Below are 21,063 nucleotides of genomic sequence, written 5' to 3'. Positions count from 1 at the left end.
GAGTGCAGTGGCCGGATCTCAGCTCATTGCAAGCTCCGCCTCCCGGGTTTACGCCGTTCTCCTACCTCAGCCTCCCGAGCAGCTGGGACTACAGACGCCTGCCACCTCGCCCGGCTAGTTTTTTGGCGTTTTTTAGTAGAGACGGGGTTTCACTGTGTTAGCCAGGATGGTCTCGATCTCCTGACCTTGTGATCCACCCGTCTCGGCCTCCCAAAGTGCTGGGATTACAGGCTTGAGCCACTGCGCCCGGCCTCTTTTTTTTTTTTTTTGAGACAGATTATAGCTCATGTTGCCCAGGCTGGAGTGCAGTGGCACGATCTGAGCTCACTGCAACCTCCACTTCCCAGGTTCAAGCAGTTCTCCTAGCTCAGCCTCCTGAACAGCTGGGATTACAGGTGTCCGCCTCCATGCCCAGCTAATTTTTGTAGTTTTGGTAGAGACAGCATTTCACCATATTGGCCAGGCTGGTCTCGAACTCCTGACCTCAAGTGATCCGCCGCCTCGGCTTCCCAAAGTGCTGGGATTACAGGCATGAGCCACCGCACCTGGCCTCCATGGTATATTCTTAAGTGGCCCAAATGTATTTTTTAAAATTATAGTATAATTTACAAAAATGAAATACATCTTGAATTTACAGTTTGATCAGTTTTAATATATACACACTCAGGTAACCCACACTCCTATAAAGACACAGAATATTGTTATAATGCCATAAAATTTCCTTGTTTGGTTTTTTTATTAAGACAGAGTCTTGCTTTGTCGCCCAGGCTGGAGTGCAGTGATGCAATGTCGGCTCACTCTAACCTCTTGACTCCTGAGTTCAGGCAATTCTCATGCCTCAGCCTCCCCAGTAGCTAGAATTACAGGCGTGTGCCATGATGCCTGGCTAATTTTTGTATTTTTAGTAGAGATGGGGTTTTGCCATGTTGGCCAGTCTGGTCTCAAACTCCTGGCCTCAAGTAATCTGCCCACCTTGGTCTCCCAAAGTGCTGAGATTACAGGTGTGAGCCACCATGCCCGGCCCATGGACATATATGTGTGTGTGTGTGTGTGTGTGTGTGTGTGTGTATTTTTCCCTCCCTCCCTCCCTCCCTCCCTCCCTCCCTCCCTCCCTCCCTTCCTTCCTTCCTTCCTTCCTTCCTTCCTTCCTTCCTTCCTTCCTTCCTTCCTTCCTTCCCTTCCTCCCTCCCTCTCTCCCTCTCTCCTCTGTCTCTTTCTTTTCTTTCCTTCTTTCTTTGTTTCTTCTTCTTTCTTTCTTTCATTTTGCTTCTTTTCTTTCTTTCTTTTCTTTTCTTTTCCTTTCTTTTTTGAGATAGGGTCTCACTTTGTTGTCTGGACTTCAGCTATGCTATTGTAGCTGACTGAATCTCGAACTCCTAGGCTCAAGCCATCCTTCTACCTCAGCCTCTGAGTAGCTAGGACTACTGGTATGCACCATCATGCCTGGCTAATTTTTAAATTTTTTTGGTAGAGACAAGGTCTTACCATAATATGTTCCCCAGGCTGGTCTCAAACTCCTGGGCTTCAGCAGTCCTCCTGCCTCTATCTCCCAAAGTGCTGCGATTATGGGTGTGAATTTTAATTTAAAAGAAATTTGTAATTTTAATTTCTTTTAATTTAATTTCTTTTAAATTAAAATTCATGCCTGTAATCGCAGCACTTTTAGGTTTTTTATTAGTTTTTTATTAGTTTTTTTATTTTATTTATTAGTTTTTTCTTTTATGGTTAGTTCTTTCTGTATCCAGTCCAAGAATTTTTAAGTTAGAATAACACACTATATTAAGCCTTGTAAAAACACCAGTAAGTTCCAAGATCTGGAAATAGCATAAACCACATTCTCTGAACCAAATGCAGTAAATCACAAGTAGAACCAAAATAGACTGAATATTTGGAAAATGTAGTCTAATCAGTCTGAATATAAAAACCAGTTGATTATTAGATTATATTACTAGCCCTGGCATCTTATACATGTGGAAAGATGAATACATCAGCTGAATGCAGGTGGACCTTCCCTCTTACCAAAACACAGTTCAGTGTAGTGGCCCACTAACCTGCCATCTACTTTTCCTATAAAATCTAGCTTGAGATAATCTTAAATTTTCTCTCTCAATCTCTACCTAAATAGTATAATTCTTCTTCCAATGTCTTTCCTAAAAGGGCATGGTAAGATTTTTTTTTAATGTGTTTTAAAGGTGGCTTGCCTTAACATTTATAATTGGCATCTGGAAGTTGCTTGCTATTTTATAGTTACTTCATTCTTAGCATTGTCTTTTTTTTTTTTTTTTAAATATACTCTTAGATCAGCTTAATGTGAAAATGAAACTTGAATTGTTTTAAGTGAATTAATTATTAATTTTCTTTTCTAATGATACTATAAGGAGGTATTATTTTAAAAAATTAATATTCTTTTTATTCTTCTCAGGACTGGGAATATTTACTAAATTCAGACTACCACCAGAATGTTGAGTCTCATCTTTTGAACAGATCTTTATGTTTGAGTCCTTCAGAAGCTTCACAGATGAAGGATGAGGATTTTTCACAGAATCTCAGTCTGGATTCTTCTACACTTCTCTTTACTCACATACCTGCAATTTTTTTCGTTCTTCACCTTGTGTATGAGGAGCTTAAGTTGAATACTCTAATGGGAGAAGGAATTTGTTCACTTGTTGACCTTCTTGTTCAGTTGGCAAGGTAAATTTGTTTGTAGCTTAGAAACTGCCAGGAAGTCCTTAGATGACTGTCTTTTCCATGATATCACATGGGGACCTTGTAAATAAGTTTCTGAAATCTACCTTCTCAGAAAACTAGGGCATCTCCTGTAAACCACAGAGTTGTTTGAAAATACTGGTTTTATAAGGGCCTGTGAGCCATGCAGGGACTTTTAGTCTCTGTCCTGAGATTAGTGGAAGGTCACGAGAAAATGGAGATGACCTGCTCAGATTCTCGTTTTGACAGGATGGCTGGCTATACTGTGGTGGGAGTTCTAGAATAACATCTGCTGTTTTGTATTAATATCCACATTCAAATAGTGCTTTATAGTTGACAAAATCATAATTTACATATAAAGTCTCAAACAAGGTAAGTTTCCTATTTTAGTGATGAGGAGATTTGCCTAAATTTGTTTCCAGGGATATGAGTGTTTGATAGTTGCAGACTCATTTTGTTACGCTATCTTTGCTGCAATCTGAGGTTGTCCCTGTCTTTGAGGCACTCATAGTAGATCCACAGAATAATATGTTTCAACACCTTTCAACAGCTTTGAAGCACCTTGTGTATGGCTCAGAATTCTAGGGTCATATTTATGTGTTGTTTGACCTTTGTGACCTTTGGTGATAAAGAAGTTGAATTTGAATTGAAATGTCAACCTCTGAGTTAAGACATAGTATGTTTTCTAATTTCTGTTGTCTTTTTTGAGATCTTGAAATTCATTCCTGAGACATGGCAATTTTAATCAATGGTAAATATCTCTTAGGATGTCATTACTATCATGAAAATTCTTTTGTAATTAATTTCCAAACCATAATCATGGCTCTCTGAAATAAGTAATGTGTATGTTGTTTTATATTTTATCAGTTTTTTTTTTTAAACATATTTTATCTTATTTAATCTTTAAAATTTCAGAGTAAGTTAGCTGGTATTGCCCCATTTTCTAGAAGAAAATACTGAGTTTTATAAACATGACTTATAGAAGGTCACACAGCTAGTAAATAGCAGAGGAAGAGCTAGATCACGGTGCTTTTACTTCCACAAAAGTTTTACTTCCACAAAATTTAACTAGCAAGAAGAGATTGGGTTGCATTTGTCACACTGGGCACTTTAAAGTCCAAAAATACAATAAAGAGACTCTAGATTTGGTTATCTTCTTTCTCATAAGTAAGTTTTTAAATTGAAAGATTGAAGTAATGAGTCCTTCCAACTCTGTTGGGAGAAAGTGCTGTAATACCTTCTTTCTTACATGCTCTTACTGTTTTAGGGACTTAAAATTGGGACCTTATGTAGATCATTACTATAGAGACTACCCAACACTTGTCAGAACTACTGGACAAGTGTGCACAATTGATCCAGGTAAGTGGTTGTGCTTTTAAAGATTTTCTATACAGTGCAGTGACATTTCCTTGTATCTTTCTCAATGAATAGCACAGGATGTATTTCTTACCATTAGCTTCTAAGTCAGGGGCAATGTCTTTCCACCAGGCAGATTTTAGTTTGTAGTGCTTGTTTTCTGACACATAGTAAGCCATAATATCTTCAGTGTATGGGGAAAATTTTACCCATCCCTAAGGTTCTGACTTGCAAAAACTTAGAAAGAGCTTCCAGTGTCAAGGATGCTTTCTTTTTCTTTTTTTTTTGAGACGGAGTCTCGCTCTGGCGCCCAGGCTGGAGTGCAGTGGTGCGATCTTGGCTCACTGCAATCTCTGCCTCTCCGGTTCACACCATTCTCCTGCCTCAGCCTCCTGAGTAGCTGGGACTACAGGCGCCCGCCACCATCCCTGGCTCATTTTTTTGTATTTTTAGTAGAGACGGGGTTTCACCATGTTAGCCAGGATGGTCTCGATCTCCTGACCTCGTGATCCGCCCGCCTCGGCCTCCCAAAGTGCTGGGATTACAGGTGTGAGCCACCGTGTCTGGCCACCAAGGATGCTTTTAACTTAGACTTGTACTGTCCAGTTAGTACCACTAACCATATGTTACTTAAATTAAATAAAGCATGTGTTTCCTCAGTGCACTAGCTGCATTTTGAGAACTCAGTAGCCACATGGGGCTAGTGCTACCATATTGGACAGTGCAGATACAGACACAGAACATTTCCATCACCACTGTATCATCCTAGACCCTGAGCTAAAGGTACTGAATGTTGGGGCCCAGTTGTTGGAACAGAGTTGAATCCTGGATGATTCTTTTGTTTTTTTTCACCTTTAGGGTTAGGACAAAAATTTTGGTTAGATTCCTTTTTTTTTTTTGGAGAGAGAGTCACACTCTGTCGCCCAGATGGGAGTACAGTGGTATGATCTCGGCTCACCGCATCGTCTACCTTCCAGGCTCAAGCAAGTCTCCTGCCTCAGCCTCCCAAGTACCTGGGATTACAGGTGTATGCCACCACACCTGGCTAATTTTTGTATTTTTAGTAGTGATGGGGTTTTACCATGTTGGCCAGGCTGGCCTTGAACTCCTGACCTCAAGTGATCCGCCTGTCTCAGCCTCTGAAAGGACTGGGATTACAGGTGTTAGCCACCGCGCCCAGCCTTTAGTTAGATTCTTTATATGCCTTGGGAACAAGAGTTTGCTAAATTTCCACCCAGGATGAGATAAAATATAAGTCATTTAAGTTCTATGTTTAATAACATAGTCACTTATTTACTGTGGCAGAAAACATGAAGCATTTTGGAGAATATGGAAAAATATTATTCCTTTTTTTTTGAGACAGAGTCTCTCTCTGTCTCCCAGGCGTGATCTTGGCTCACTGCAACCTCCACCTCCCGGGTTCAAGCGATTCTTCTGCCTCAGCCTCCCAAGTAGCTGGGACTACAGGTGTGCACCACCGGGCCCAGCTAATTTTTTTTTGTATTTTTAGTAGAGACAGGGTTTCACCATTTTGGCCAGGCTGTTCTCTAACTCCTGACCTCGTGATCCACCTGCCTTGGCCTCCCAAAGTACTGGGATTACAGGCGTGAGCCACCGCACCCGGCTGGAAAAATATTATTCTAGTTGTTTCAGAATGACAGGTAACTGTTGACCATCTTCTGTTTAAAATAAAATAATGTTGTCTTAATGTATTTTTGTATCTTTTTGAGTATTTGTCTAATATTAAAGGTCAAACAGGATTTATGCATCATCCATCATTTTTTACTTCTGAGCCACCAAGTATTTATCAGTGGGTGAGTTCTTGTCTGAAGGGTGAAGGAATGCCACCTTATCCTTACCTCCCTGGAATCTGTGAAAGAAGCAAACTTGTAGTCTTGGTATGTATGAGGAGTGTTACTACCTATCTCCTTTTTCTTTTAAAATTTAGTTTTAAAAAGTACACCTAATATTAAGTTTTTCTTGCTGTGTATAGTTCTGTGAATTTTGGTATGTGTATAGATTCATGTAATTCTGCAATTAGGATATAGAACATTTATATCACCCTCAGAAATTTCTCTCATGATTTTGAGATTCATCCAAGTTGTTTCCTGTATCAACAGTTCATTGCATTCTATGGCCAATTAGTAGTTTATTGCATGAATGTGCCATGTTGGTTTTCCATTCAAGATAATTGGGTTGATTTCAGTTTTTAGTAATTGTAAATGCTGTCAGTATTCATGTTCAGGGTTTTATGTGAACATAAGTTTTGCTTTCTTTTTTTTTTTTTTTTTGAGACGGAGTCTCGCTCTCTTGCCCGGGCTGGAGTGCAGTGGCCAGATCTCAGCTCACTGCAAGCTCCGCCTCCCGGGTTCATGCCATTCTCCTGCCTCAGCCTCCCGAGTAGCTGGGACTACAGGCGCCCGCCACCACGCCCGGCTAGTTTTTTGTATTTTTTAGTAGAGACGGTGTTTCACTGTGTTAGCCAGGATGGTCTCGATCTCCTGACCTCGTGATCCGCCCATCTCAGCCTCCCAAAGTGCTGGGATTACAGACTTGCGCCACCGCGCCCGGCCGTAAGTTTTGCTTTCTTTAGGACAGGTACCTAGGAGTAGGATTGATGGGTCATATAGTTAAGTTTATGTTTTCTTTTTAAAGAAACTGTCAGCTGTTTTTGAGTGGCTCTTCCATTTTACATTTTTACCAGCAATATTTAAGAGGTCATTTACCTGCATTCTTGTTGGTGTTTGGTATTGTCACTCTTTTTTGTTTTTTTCTTTCTGAGAGATGTGTAGTTATACCTCATTGTGGCTTTAATTTGCATTTTCCTAATGGCTAATGATGTTTTGAGGGTTCTTGATATGATGTCTTGTCAGATATGTGGCTTGCAGATATTTTCTTTTAGTTTCTACCTTTTCTTGTCTCCTCATTCTCTTAATACGTCGAAGAGCAAAAGTGTTTAATTTTGATGAAGCTAGTTTATCTGTATTTTTCTTTAATGGATGTTGCTTTTAGTGTCATGTCTAATAATTCTTTGCTTAGCATCAGGTTTTGAAGATTTTCTCCTGGGTTTCTTTATCTGTTTTACATTTAGATCTCTAATCCATTTTGTTAATTTTTTATAATGTGTCATGTTTTAAGTCAAGGTTTTTATTATTTCATTTGGATATCCAGTTCTTTCAGCACTATTTTTTGAAAAGACTATCCTTTCTCTATTGCATTTGCACTTTTGTCAAAAGTCAATTTGGCCACATTCTTGTGTGTCTATTTCTGGACTTTCTATTCTGGTTCATTGATCTTTGTGGCTGTCTATGCTGTAATTACTGTAGCTTTATAGTAAGTCTTAAAATTGATTAGTGTTACTCCTCCCTTCATTACTGTTCTTGCCTTTTCATACTGATTTTATTTTTATTTTTATTTTTGAGACAGAGTCTCGCTCTGTCACCCAGGCTAGAGTACAGTGGCGTGATCTCAGCTCACTGCAACCTCCACCTTCCAGGTTCCAGCAGTTCTTCTGCCTCAGCCTCCCAAATAGCTGGGATTGCAGGATCCCGCCACCACGCCCGGCTAATTTTTTGTGTTTTCAGTAGAGACAGAGTTTCACCATATTGGCCAGGCTGGTCTTGAACTTTCAACCTGAAGTGATCCGCCTGGCTTAGCCTCCCAAAGTGCTGGGATTACAGGTGTGAGCCACCGCGTCTGACCCATACTGCTTTTATAATCAGCTTGTCTATAACTACCAAAAAAATCCTGCTGAAATTGTTTTCAAAGAAACACATCTTTATTTGTTTTAATTATTTTTTGTTTACTTTGAGCTGTAAATCTCATTATTTATTTATTTTTAGAAATTAGTTTGTTGTTACTGGTTAATACATGTCCAAGATCAAACCTTCATATAGAACCAAAGGACTGTAACAGCAGGTAAGGAAAGTTTCTTGGCATACCTGTTCCTCAGTCCCCCATCGTGGAGCAGCCTGCTCATAGGCCCCATTGTGGGCCTTTCTAGGTGGAATTTTTCCAGGCTTGCAGGAGAACCACATGCTTTTGTCCCTTCTCTCAGATGTTGGCAGACTGTAAATGTCTTTGCCCCCTGCCCTTCTTTTTCTTTACGTTTTGCTCTGCTTCATGATGAGAAGCGCTTCAGAGTCTCCCGATGGCTCCAAAACAGACATACAGAATGGTGGTTCTGTTTAAAAAACACAGATTTTTTTTAATGATAGCAAAATATATATAACATAATATTTGTTGTTGAAATTGTTATTATTATTTTTTGAGACGGAGTCACTCTGTTGCCCACACTGGAGTGCAGTGGCACAATCTCGGCTCACTGCAACCTCCGCCGCTCAGGTTCAAGCAATTCTCCTGCCTCAGCCTCCCGAGTAGCTGGGATTACAGGCCTGAGTCACCAAGTCTGGCTAGTTTTTGTATTTTTAGTAGAGATGGGGGTTCACCACGTTGGCCAGGCTGGTCTTGAACTCCTGACCTCAGGTGATCTGCCCACCTTGGCCTCCCAAAGTGCAGGAGTTACAGGCATGAGCCACTGTGCCTGGCCTGAAATTATTTTTGAGTGTACAATCCAGTGGCATTGAATACATTCACATTGTTATGTAACCATCACCACTGTCCATACCCAAGACTTTTTCATCATCCGCAACATAAATTCTGTACCTATTAGACAGTGACTCCCCATTCCCCTTCCTCCCAGGCCCTAGTAATTCTGTTCTGTTTCTTATGAATTTGTCTCTTGTAAGTACCTCGTATTATGGGAATCATACAGTGTTTGTCTCTCTGTGTCTGGCTTATTTCAGTTAGCATAATGTTTTCAATGTTCATCCATATTGTAGCATCTATCAAAATTACATTGTTTTAAAGGCAGTATTCTATATACTACTCCATTGTATGGATATACCACAATGTATCATTTTATCTGATGATGGACACTTGGGTTGTTTCCACTTTTTGGCTATTATGAATAGTGCTGCTGTGAACCATGGGTGCGCAAATATCTGTTCAAGTCTCTGCTTTCAATTCTTTTTAACATATACTGGGTGGTGGAATTGCTGGGTCATATGGTAGGTAGTTTGATGTTTAACTTTTTGAGGAACTGCTAGACTCATTTTCGTAGTGGCTATACCATTTTACATCCTTACTAGTAATGCAAGAGGAAGGGTTCCAGTTTCTCCACAGTCTTGCCAACACATATTATTATTTCCTATTTGTTTTTTAAAAATTATAGCCATCCTAGTATTTATGAAGTGATACCTCGTTGTTTTGATTTGCATCCTTAATGATTAGTGATGTTGAACATATTTTCATGTGTTTATTGGCCATTTATGTATCTTCTTTGAAGAAATATCTATGCAAATCTTTTGTATATTTGAAAATTGGATTTTTATTTTTGAGTTTAGGCATTTTTATGCTCTAGATATTAATGTATCAGATACATAATTTGCAAATACTTTCTCCCATTCTGTAGATTTTTCTCTGAATGTCTTTTCTGTAAAACTGGCATGAGTACTCAGTTTATCTCTCTGGCCTTTCATCTAAGTTTTATCCTCTTGGTATTCCTTTATAACTTGTCAGCTCAGAGATCTATTTATAAAAATATGAATTTATTTTTATTTATGAAAATAACTATAAAAATATGAACTTTTTTATTTTTATTTTTTTAACTTCTGTTCTTTTTTTTGTTTTTTTTTGGAAATGGAGTATTGCACTGTTGCCCAGGCTGGAATGCAGTGGCACAATCTCCGCTCACTGCAAGCCCCGCCCCCCAGGTTCATGCCATTCTCCTGCCTCAGCCTCCCGAGTAGCTGGGATTACAGGCGCCTGGCTAATTTTTTGTATTTTTAGTAGAGACGGGGTTTCACTGTGTTAGCCAGGATGGGCTCGATCTCCTGACCTCGTGATGCGCCCGCCTTAGCCTCCCAAAGTGCTGGGATTACAGGCGTGAGCCACCATGCCCGGCCGAATTTATTTTTATTTATAAAAATATTCTGAAAATATCAACAGAAGCCCTTGTTGATAGGTTTTTGTTTTCATCATTATATGTTTTATTGGACTTTTTTTTTTTTTTCCCTAGGCAAGATCTTATTCTGTCACCCAGGCTGGAGTGCAGTGACGCAATCATGGCTCACTGCAGCCTCAGCCTCGCTGGGCTTAAGCAATCCTTCCACCTCAGCCTCCTGAGTAACTGGTACCACAGGTGCATACCATCACACCTGGCTAATTTTTGTATTTTTAGTAGAGATGGGGTTTTGCCATGTTGCCCAGGCTGGTCTTGAACTCCTGACCTCAAGTGATAAATTTTTCTTTTCTGTGATGTTTAGCTAATGAGACATTTGTAGTAACCTTCTAGCTTATGGTGGCTCTTTTCTATTGAGTCACTTGTATATGTATATATGGGTGGCTGAGGCAGAAGGATTGCTCCAGGTCATGAGTTTGAGCCCAGCCTGGGCAACACAATGAGACTCCGTCTTTACAAAAAATAAAAATAATAAATAAAAAAATTAGCTGGGCATAGTGGTGCATGCCTGTAGTCCTGGCTACTCTGGAGGCTAAGGCAGGAGGATTGCTTGAGTCAAGGAATTTGAGGCTGCAGTGAGCTCTGATTGTGTCACTGCACTCCAGCCTGGGTGACAAAGTGAGATGCTGTCACTGAAAAGAGAAAAATAATGTTAATTTTCTTCTTTTGCAGAGTATTGCACTGTACATACTTGGTGATGAGAGCTCGGTTTCTGATGAATCCTCACAGTATTTAACCAGAATAACTATAGGTAAGTTCGTGTAATGTTAGGCCTTTGTAAACAAATTTTTGTAAATGTCAATATCAGAATTGAAAAAAGAATTGAATTTTTCTTGTTTGCTTTAGCAGCCATGTCTTACCTTTTTAGTACTGTTCTGGTCTGTTGTGGTCTGTTGTCCACAACTGATTTTCAGGTATCAGGATTACTTAAAAATCTAACACATCTTGTATTTTCAGTGTGGGTAAAAAGGCCTATTTTAGCCTCAAGGAAATTATTATACCATTGACTCTTGAACAACATGAGTTTGAAGTGTGTGGGTCCACTTACAATGAAATTATTTTCAGCCAAATGCAGATAGAAAATGCAGTATTCTCTGATGTGAAACCCATATGCAGGTTCCGCAGGGCCTATTGCAGGACTTGAGCGTGCGCGGATTTGGGTACACATAGCGTGTCCTAACCAGTCCCCTGAGTATTCTGAAGGCCTTGACTGTAGTTTTCAGCCTGCCATAGTATTGCTTATTTTATTATTTTTTTTAGATGTTGTTTGCTAATGGATTCTTATTTTCAAATGTCTTCTGCATGTTACATGTTTTCTTTACCAGGATGACTATCAAAATTAAGTTTCATTTTGTTGCCTTTTAGCCCCCCAGAAGTTGCAAGTAGAGCAAGAGGAAAACAGGTAACTTTTATTTAGACTGTGCTTTTATGTCAAACACTTCAAACAATATTATTTATTGTTCTGCTTAATAACTTTATGTTTTATTTTCTTATAGGTTTAGTTTCAGGCATTCTACGTCCGTTTCTAGTCTAGCTGAAAGATTGGTTGTCTGGATGACTAATGTAGGTAAGAGCGTCTTTGTTACCTCCTAACTAGGCTCTGCTTCCTCCAGACTAGCTAGAACTAGAAGGCACGAGGAGAGAGGGGCTCTGGCTTTGTGAAAAGGCCTCACAAGATTGAGATTATGGTTCTTCAAACCATATTCTTTTTTTCTCGACAATCTCAGAAGTTCCATATAATAATATTTGGGATACCAGCGTTTTATTTTGGTGCATAAGGTATCTTTATTTGCCATTACATTGGACCATTTGAGGCTGTGGCTATGTAAGCCGGTCTCTGTGAATGGAGAACTCTAATCACCCTACATACACACCTGAAATCATTGTGATACTCAGATATCAGAAATGGGTGGTTTTGGCAAAGTCTAAAAGCAATAATATATACATTTCAAGGTATACTTTTGAAGGATAAATGCACTTTTGACGGGATTTCGGGCACCAAGATGAACATTAAACTGGGAAGAGGAAGAGGGAGGAAAAGAGTTCTATATTCCCTATTCCCCAAACCTATGCTCCTCGGTTTTAAATTAAGTAAAATCCCAAAGAAATTTCTTTTCACAAAGAACTGAAAAACACAATTAAAAATTACTGCCACAAAGACATGATTTTAAAAATGAGGATGCTGTATGGGATGTATGTTAAAAAGTAAAGTTTTAATGAATATTAAAAGATGTTTTTGAAGTCTTATCTAAAGTATGTTCTAAATGACGTTTCTGACAGGTTTTTTTTTTTTCATTTCACCTTAAAAATGACAATAACTGTTGCATACTGTACATACAGGATACCTATGCTGAAAAATACTGGATGAGTTCTATCCATTTGTATATTGCATAATATTTAATAAGTGTTATTCTCATATAAGGAACGTTTTTTGCCTCAATAGTTAATCAACTTTTTAAATTATAAATAATGCATAATATTATAAAATTTAGAAAGTCATTATAAGAAAAACATGATTTAATTAACCTGAGGATAAAAAATTTTAAATATGAAATATGGTGTACTTACAAAATAATATGTCAAACATATATGTTTGTTTTAGAGAATGGTACAAAAGTATTGATGTACTGGTCACCCACCTCTAGAAAGAGGACATTACTCACATAGTAGAAGGTCCTTACATATCTGTTCTTGGATGGTCCCCTCCTGTCACATACCCCAATATTATAGGGAACCACTGCCCTACCTACATTTTGTGTTACCTTACTTTTGTTTTTCTTTATAGTTTTACATCTTTATAAGTTGCTAGGTTTTATGTAGTTTTGAACATACATAGATGGAAATATATGTTCCTTTTTCTTCACTCAACTTTATTTTTTAAAGAGTCATCTATGTCGACTCATGTAGCAGTAGCAGTGGGTCATTCATTTTCTCTGATATATAGATTACTTTGTTGGAACATATCACAATTTAATTACCCATTCTATTGATGATAGACAATGAGACTCGCCCCTTTCGCCACCTCTTTTTTTTTTCCGTAACAAAACAGTATTGCTAATGAATATTTTCATACCTGTGTTTTAGTGTACATGGGTATAAATTTCTGTATGGCTGTTGACAGATCAAATGGGTGGACCTACCTATACATATCAACTGTTTTCCAAAGTGGTTGTACCAGTTTACACTACTGTTGACTATTTATAAGAATTATTGTTGTTTCGGCCAGGTGCAGTGGCTCACACCTGTAATCCCAGTGCTTTGGGAGGCCGAGGCAGGTGGATCACGAGGTCAGGAGCTCGAGACCATCCAGGCTAACACGGTGAAACCCTGTCTCTACTAAAAAAATACAAAAAAATTAGCCAGGCGTGGTGGCGGGCACCTGTAGTCTCAGCTACTCAGGAGGCTGAGGCAGGAGAATGGCGTGAACCCAGGAGGTGGAGCTTGCAGTGAGCCCGAGATTGTGCCACTGCACTTCCAGCCTGGGTGACAGAGCGAGACTCCGCCTCAAAAAAAAAAAAAAAAAAGAGAAAAAAGAATTATTGTTGCTCTACTACATAGTTGCCAACACTTGGTATTGATTGGCTTTGACATTTATATTTCTCAGTGGCTTTAATTTGCATTTTCCTGATCACTAATTAGGTAGAGCATCTTTTCATATACATTTTGCCCATTTATGTTTCCCTTTCTAGGAAATGTCTTTTTGTCCTTTATATTTTTCTATTAGATTGTCTTTTTTTCTTCAGGTTTTTACAAGTTCTTTCAAAGAACTTGTAAAAATCCCTAATGTCAAGACATTAGTCTGGTAGTAAGATGAATAAAATGAATTTATTTGTCAGGATAGATATTGTTGCCAACTTCAGTCAGGATAATTGCAATAGTGGCAAATCTAAATTAAAATTTTTTCTCCTTTCCTTTAACTATAAAGGATTCACTTTAAGAGATTTGGAAACTCTTCCCTTTGGAATTGCTCTTCCCATCAGAGATGCAATTTATCACTGTCGTGAGCAGCCTGCCTCAGACTGGCCAGAAGCTGTCTGTCTCTTGATTGGACGTCAGGATCTTTCCAAGCAGGCCTGCGAAGGAAACTTACCCAAAGGGAAGTCTGTGAGTATCAACGTGGAAAGTTCAGAGTTCCAATTTTAGCCTTAAATAAAATCATAAAGTAGAAATGTTCTTCATTTTCCTTTAAGGCTTTTTCTAAGTATATATATCAGCTTGTCTTTTATATTATATGCCATATGGGGTTTCTAATTGTACGCATCTTATTAATTGTAAGTTGAGCATAGGAGCAGGAGATTTTGTGAATGTTCTATCTTGTGCCTGGATCTTTCTTTGCCTTGAGTCAGGACAAGTCCTGAGTGTAGTCGTGGAGACTACCATGGCTGTTTCCCTACTTGTACCACATTAGTAACTAACCACTTTGTAATTATTACATAGGAAAAGGGAGAGCACATATATCCTGAATTTGGATGGGTAATTATATATAAATATTTTCTACTGTGTATTTTTTGATGTGTTGAATTTTTTGAATTTAACCTTTTAAATAGGTGTAAACATACTTGTTTAATCACGTAAAACTGTAGCCCCAGGGAAAACATGTGTTTTTTTCACTAGAGTTGTTTAAAAAGATGTCTTAAGCTATCCCTCCTAAAATACTGTCTTTCATCAATCTTCAAGTTTGTTTTTTTTTAAAATGCATTCTAGGAATCCTGCAAGTAGAAAGTAAAATTATTTCATTACTCTCCAATTATCTTTTTAAGTCATCCTCTCTTAAAAGTTGAAAAGGAAACTTTTAAAACTTATTCTAGAATTCTAGGTAACTTTAAAAAATAAACAGTAGAATCTCATCAAGGAAGATTCAGGAATAATAATTCCACTCCTGGTGACTCTTTTATGTTCATGTCCGTGAGAAGACAGTGTGGGAATTTGGCCTTACCTCTTAGTAGCTTTTGAATCAATACATAATAATCAGTACATTGTAACTATGAGTCACCTTAGGTCTTATTACTGCTTCTTCAGAGCCTATATCAAAACTTATTCCTAACCTCACAGTTGCCTAATGAGTACCCATGCTGGAGTCAGTTTCCATGGGCATCTGATTCTCCAGCAGGGTCATCCCAGCGCATCTCTCCCTTAATCTGCATCTCAATCACAGCTGTTTGTTGAATTAGTATTTATATCCTGTTTTAAACAGAAAACAAATCTTTTTGCTTATAATATGGCTTTCCTGTGAGAGAGAGCAGTTCAGCACCATTAGCATGAAAACATTAATCTGTATTTGAATGTCATCTTAAGTAATTCTGTCTAAATACAGTTTGTTCAGTTATTTGAGGCTACATTTTATAACTAATCCCATCTAAATTTATTTTGTCACTATTTGAGACTATATTTTATAGCTAACTCACCCATTAGAATATAGTTTTTTTAAAATTAGATATTTTATAGGAACCAAAATGAATTTTTAGGAACTAAAAGTGATTATTTGGTCATATCTACTTTTTTTTTTTTTCAGGCTAACCTTGTTGTTTTCATATTAAATGTTGCAAAACTTTAACATTTCAACTCGGAGTTAATCTTTTGTTAAAAGAGTATAATACTGTTTTTGAGGGAATATGATATGATTCCATGCAGTTCACATCTGTGTTGCAGTTAGGTTTAATTATTTGGACTGGGAAGCACCATATTAAAGCACATGCTGGGCTTATGAGAACATGATGACAGTCAAGGAATTTACCCTCTTACTTGTTTTGCTGCAGTTCAGTACTTTTCCTTCTAAGAAATTTTTATTGGAAACACGTTTTAAAAAAATAGTGAAAACTGGCTTGGTGAGGTGGCTCGTGCCTGTGATCTCAGCACTTTGGGGTGGCCAAGGTGGAGGACTGCTTGAGCCCAGGAGTTTGAGACCAGCCTAGGCAACATAGTGAGACCTCATCTCTACTTAAACAATTTTTTAAAAAAGTTTAGCCAGGTGTGGTGGTATGTGCATATAGTCCTAGCTATTTGGGAGGCTGAGATGGGTGGATCTCCTTGAGGTCAGGAGTTCAAGACCAGCCTGGTCAACAGGGCAAGACTCTGTCTCTACAAAAAACAAAAAAAATTAATCTGGATGGGTGGTACACATACGTAGTCCCAGCTACTCGGGAGGCTAAGGGGGAAAGATCGCTTGAGCCCAAGAGGTGGAGGTTGCAGGGAGCCATGATCCCACCACTGCACTTCCGGCCTGAGTGACAGAGTAAGACCCTGTCTCAAAAAAAAAAAAAAGAAAAAATAATGAAATCCAACCATGATCCTATCTATTTAAAGTGTAAAGTAAGAAAGTATTTTATTGTGTGACTTCCCCCAACCCTTGGTGTATATCCTTTCAGGCTTTTTTCCTTCTCCTTCTATTAATGAACAGACAATATTTAAATTAGCATTATTAGCAGTGACTAGTATTCATACTCTACTTGCAATAATTTGTTTCTTTTTTAAAATGATCAGGATGTAGTTTTTTTTATAGTTTATTCAGAATATTTCTCTGCTTGTGTCCAGCCTCTTGACTGTTGTCCTAAATTTAAATTTTCCCCCTTATTTCACGTAGCAAATATTTCTAAGTAGGGAATATAGTACTTTTGTTTGTTTGTTTTGATTTTTGTTTGTTTGTTTGAGACAGAGTCTCACTCTGTCACCCAGGCTGGAGTACAGTGGCGTGATCTCGGTTCACTGCAACCTCTGCCTCCCGTGTTCAAGTGATTCTTCAACCTGAGCTTCCCCAGTAACTGGGACTACAGGAGTGCGCCACTGCATCTGGCAAGCTAATTTTTGTATTTTCAGCAGAGACCAGGTTTCACTGTGTTGGCCAGGCTGCTCTGGAACTCCTGACCTCAGGTGATCCGCCCGCCTCGGCCTCCCAAAGTGCTGGGATTACAGGCGTGAGCCAGCAATATAGTACTTTTTAAAAAGATTTGTAGAGTCGAGTCCTGGTATATATTGCAGCCCCAACCCATCCCTGCTTTGGAAAACGTATTTTCTCTGTGCTTACTGTAGTCATGGAACATCAGCCTATATATTTTCGTGTTCAGTAAGTGCATGTTGACTGCTTTTTAAATTATTATTACAATAAAGTCTGTTACTCAGGTGCTCTCATCAGATGTTCCTTCAGGAACAGAAACTGAGGAGGAAGATGACGGGATGAATGACATGAATCACGAGGTCATGTCATTAATATGGAGTGAAGATTTAAGGGTACAGGATGTGCGAAGGCTTCTTCAGAGTGCGCATCCTGTCCGCGTCAACGTAGTGCAGTACCCGGAGCTCAGCGACCACGAGTTCATTGAAGAAAAGGAAAACAGGTGAAAGAAGACACTGTGCACTATCTCTTGTCATGTTTTATTGTTACATTTGGGTCTTGTTTATATTTGTTTTTCCTTCAAGTTTTTAGCATTTAAAACCCTAAAGAGATTTAAAAGATACTTTCAAGTTAAAATGTGCCCTCTGTTTTAAGCTTTCATCCAACTTCAACAAACCACGTGTGTTAGCAAAATATCTTTGGCTTTTGAGGACATAATGGTTGTATTTCAGATCTTCCTCCTCTTGAAATACGTATAATAATTTACTCTTTAGAAAAGGTGAATGTAAAACCATTTTGCCTGGTAGTTCCCTTAAGAATTTACAAAGAAAACACTGGCCTTGTTTTTCTGTGTCTTGATCAGGATAGATTTTGAGGTTAGTGGGGTTTTTAGTGTAGTTTAAACTTACATCAGTATTTTTTTTTTGATATGATAGATAATACTCCAAATAAATAGATAAGGCAAACTAGATAAGCCTTTCTTCTGCTACTCCCCTGCACAGGATACATCCCTTGATACATTTTAAGACTCAGTGGTAAACGACATCACATGCCTGTGACATTCCAGAGCTATTCTCTTGGGACACTTCTATTTTAAAATTCTCTCCTGTTCTTTTATCTGCTTGTGTCTATTGTCTGTCATTCATCTGCCGCTGTTTTCTAGTTCTCCTTACTTTTTTTATGGTACTGCTTTGAGGGGAAGGGTCACCCACATTCAGCCACAGGCTGCTGAAGATCTGAATTAGTTGTGATTTCCCTATCAACTGTTTCTTCCCCACAAGTCCCCAGTTATTAGTCGCCTGTGAATAAGGAGATGGAGTGACTTGAGTTAAGAGCTAGGATTTATGAGCATGACCTCTAGAGCCAGGCGTGGCCATGCTGTGCTGGGTGACTTTGGTTAAATTACTTTACCTCTTGTTGCCTCAGTTGCCTCATCTGTAAAAATAGGCATTCCTCATGGGATGGTGCTATGTATCAAGTGAATTATTTTTACATAGCACTTAGAATACTGCCCAGTACATAGTAAAGCTCAGTGCAGTCAGCCATTATTAGTAGTAGAGTGCATTGATTCTAAGATGCAATTTTTTTCACTTTTTAATATCTCTGAAATCAGATGTGTATTTCAGTGAACAGGTGTCATAGTTTAATTGGCAGTGCTTTTTCTTTCTTAGCATGTCATGAAATAATGATACATCTTATCAGTGGCATCTTATATTCAGGGGATATAATGTTCTTCTCATTATAATTGTGTTACTTCTGCAAAGTTGAAGTGAATTATGTATACGATTTCCTCTAAAAAAATTCCATGGGCTGCAGCAGCCTCTCGGTTTTGAATTTTCCTGATTCCAAATTAATGTGGCGGTTGTGTTCCCAGAGAATCTTTAAGACAGAAAAATTTTTCTTTCCAGTTAGCTAGAAAAGCAGTTATGTGTGTCCGGTCGAGGAGGGAGTATGCTTATGAATAGCTTTGTCTGCAGAGATGATGTTCGTCACTTGTCAGCCTCTGAAGGGATGTTTCTGTGTCTTCAGATACAACTTGTATAAGCATTTCTTAGTTATAAATGCCCTACTTCTAAAATTTATTAGTTTTTTTTTAAGTGGCTATATGGAATGTTAAGCTGTTTTAACATAGGAACAAGTTGAAGAGTGGTATATTAATTTCACAGTAGAGCCCACAGAAACCATTTTAACCTTGAACATACCTGATATGTAATGGTATTAGTCCTATAAATCTAGTCATCATGTAAGTGAAACCAGTCTGTATTTCCTGTGGAGCCATCATGAAATCCATTCACCTCTAATATAGGGACCTTGTTTCTTTTCTTGTGTACAGGCCACAAAAATGGCACTTCTGAGGCTGTATTGGCAAAAGGGATGGGAGGAGGATCCCACATGTACTGAGGACAGCTAGACTGAAATTAACACAGTGATAAAAACCCCAAAAGTACTGTATTTTCCTTTGAGAAGGTTAGCATCCATCAGAGTGGAATTTTAAATTTCTTTTTTTTGAATGCCTAGAGACAGTTGGCTTGGTTTATAAGCCAGGTGGTTTTCATTCAATGTCAATATGAAACAAAACAAAGGAAATATGTCTCTCCCTAAGAGTGTAATAGGAACAAGAATATTAAAATGAAAATAATCATGTTTGGGTAGTTCACTCACATCTTTGTATGAATTTACTTTGAGACAACTTCGTCTTACATAGAATACCTTTTGAAATATTTACAGATGATATTTCAATTGTGCTTTGCTGTAAAAATTTTCACACGTTGGTTTTTACTTTAATTACAGATTGCTCCAGTTGTGTCAGCGAACTATGGCTCTTCCTGTAGGACGAGGAATGTTTACCTTGTTTTCGTACCATCCTGTTCCCACAGAGCCATTGCCTATTCCTAAATTGAATCTGACTGGTATGTTAAATTCTGGACTCAATGAGAAAGGAAAATGATTAAGTACATGCGTTAAGTGTAGTTCTTTAAATTAGTTAAGATGAAAGAAATGCTCCCTGTATCCCCAGTGATTTTTAAATATTCCTAATAACTGCTATAGTGGTTATCAAAGCTCAAATACCTCGTCAAACTAAACCTTGAGAGAAGCAGATTATAGCTCGTTACTCATTTTTGCTTTTTAATGAGGTGATTTCAAGATATAAAAAGTCACTTGGAGAAGTTCAGAAAGATATTATTGATAATGACGAGTATTAAATTTTGAATAATCTTAAGTATAATATATAAAAATATTTAGTCTTAAAATGTCTTATGTCATAGTTTGAACAGATGATCATTGTATAAATCAAGGATTGTACTAAGCAAAAAGAGAAAAAAATGGTTACTTACAGTATTCCCACTCTTCTGCGTCACTCGTTTTAACATTTTAGTATATATGTTTCCCAAGTTTATTTCCACATATTTATAATTTTATATTTGTTTAATTATCAGAAAATTTAAATCTATTTTAGTTATTTTTCTTAAAATTTACAGTGAACATCCTTTTATATTTAGCAAATGTGTGTGTTTATAATTATGTGTATGTATTGTATACATACATGTGTTTTTAATTGATACATTCATTTTTATTTGCTTCCGAGTATTTCATTCAGTGGATATACCATAGTTTACAGAAGCAGCCTGGTATTGTTGAAAATTACAGTTTTTGATATTATAAACATTGTTGGGGCATATTTGTCCTATGTACTTAGACGCAATGCTTAGAAGTAGAACTCTTAGGACACCAAGATGAATGGTTTTAAGGAACATGTCAAATTGCTTTTCTGGTTGGCATGAGTTTTTATTTCTGCCATATATAACTGTAGTTATAGTCTTGATTACAGTGAGTTTTATAGTGCATGTCCACCTAATGCTGATTTGAATGTGTTCTGAAGGTGACAATTGCATAGTTGAAATTACCATTGAAACTCTATTGTAGTATATATGGTTTTGTGAAACCTGTACAAAATGTATGTATAATGTATGTAGTAGTGTATTATATATATAGTAGTATATAAAGTATAATGTAATGTATAATAGTATATAATATATGCGAACATAATCGTACAGTATTTTAAATTGCATACTTTAAAAAATCCAGAGTTCCACTCAGATTTGTGAAAAGCGTGTGCTTTGAGCAGCATGCAGGAAATGAGATTGACTAA

General features: G+C 37.8%; 1 protein-coding gene across 10 annotated transcripts in view; it reads left to right on the top strand.

Moving 5' to 3' along the window:
• Positions 1 to 21,063, top strand: part of ANAPC1 (anaphase promoting complex subunit 1) — a 119,210-nt gene that overhangs the window by 50,368 nt on the left and 47,779 nt on the right. For 6 of the 10 annotated variants that reach the window (XM_074011253.1, XM_074011255.1, XM_015433387.3 and 3 more), the window contains 9 exons: positions 2,423 to 2,691; positions 3,974 to 4,065; positions 5,812 to 5,960; positions 10,757 to 10,835; positions 11,450 to 11,486; positions 11,581 to 11,651; positions 14,010 to 14,188; positions 17,189 to 17,415; positions 19,704 to 19,822. In XM_074011253.1, the coding sequence (XP_073867354.1) occupies positions 2,423 to 2,691; positions 3,974 to 4,065; positions 5,812 to 5,960; positions 10,757 to 10,835; positions 11,450 to 11,486; positions 11,581 to 11,651; positions 14,010 to 14,188; positions 17,189 to 17,415; positions 19,704 to 19,822 (1,222 nt within the window). The remainder of the gene's footprint in view (positions 1 to 2,422; positions 2,692 to 3,973; positions 4,066 to 5,811; positions 5,961 to 10,756; positions 10,836 to 11,449; positions 11,487 to 11,580; positions 11,652 to 14,009; positions 14,189 to 17,188; positions 17,416 to 19,703; positions 19,823 to 21,063) is intronic. The other 4 variants (XM_074011254.1, XM_074011256.1, XM_005575258.4 and 1 more) reach the window with 1 other exon arrangement.

Source organism: Macaca fascicularis, chromosome 13 (assembly GCF_037993035.2).
Source record: "Macaca fascicularis isolate 582-1 chromosome 13, T2T-MFA8v1.1".
In the NCBI taxonomy this organism is placed as follows: Eukaryota; Metazoa; Chordata; class Mammalia; order Primates; family Cercopithecidae; genus Macaca; species Macaca fascicularis.
Note: the sequence above shows the minus strand (reverse complement) of the source record. Positions and strands in the feature narration are given on the sequence as shown.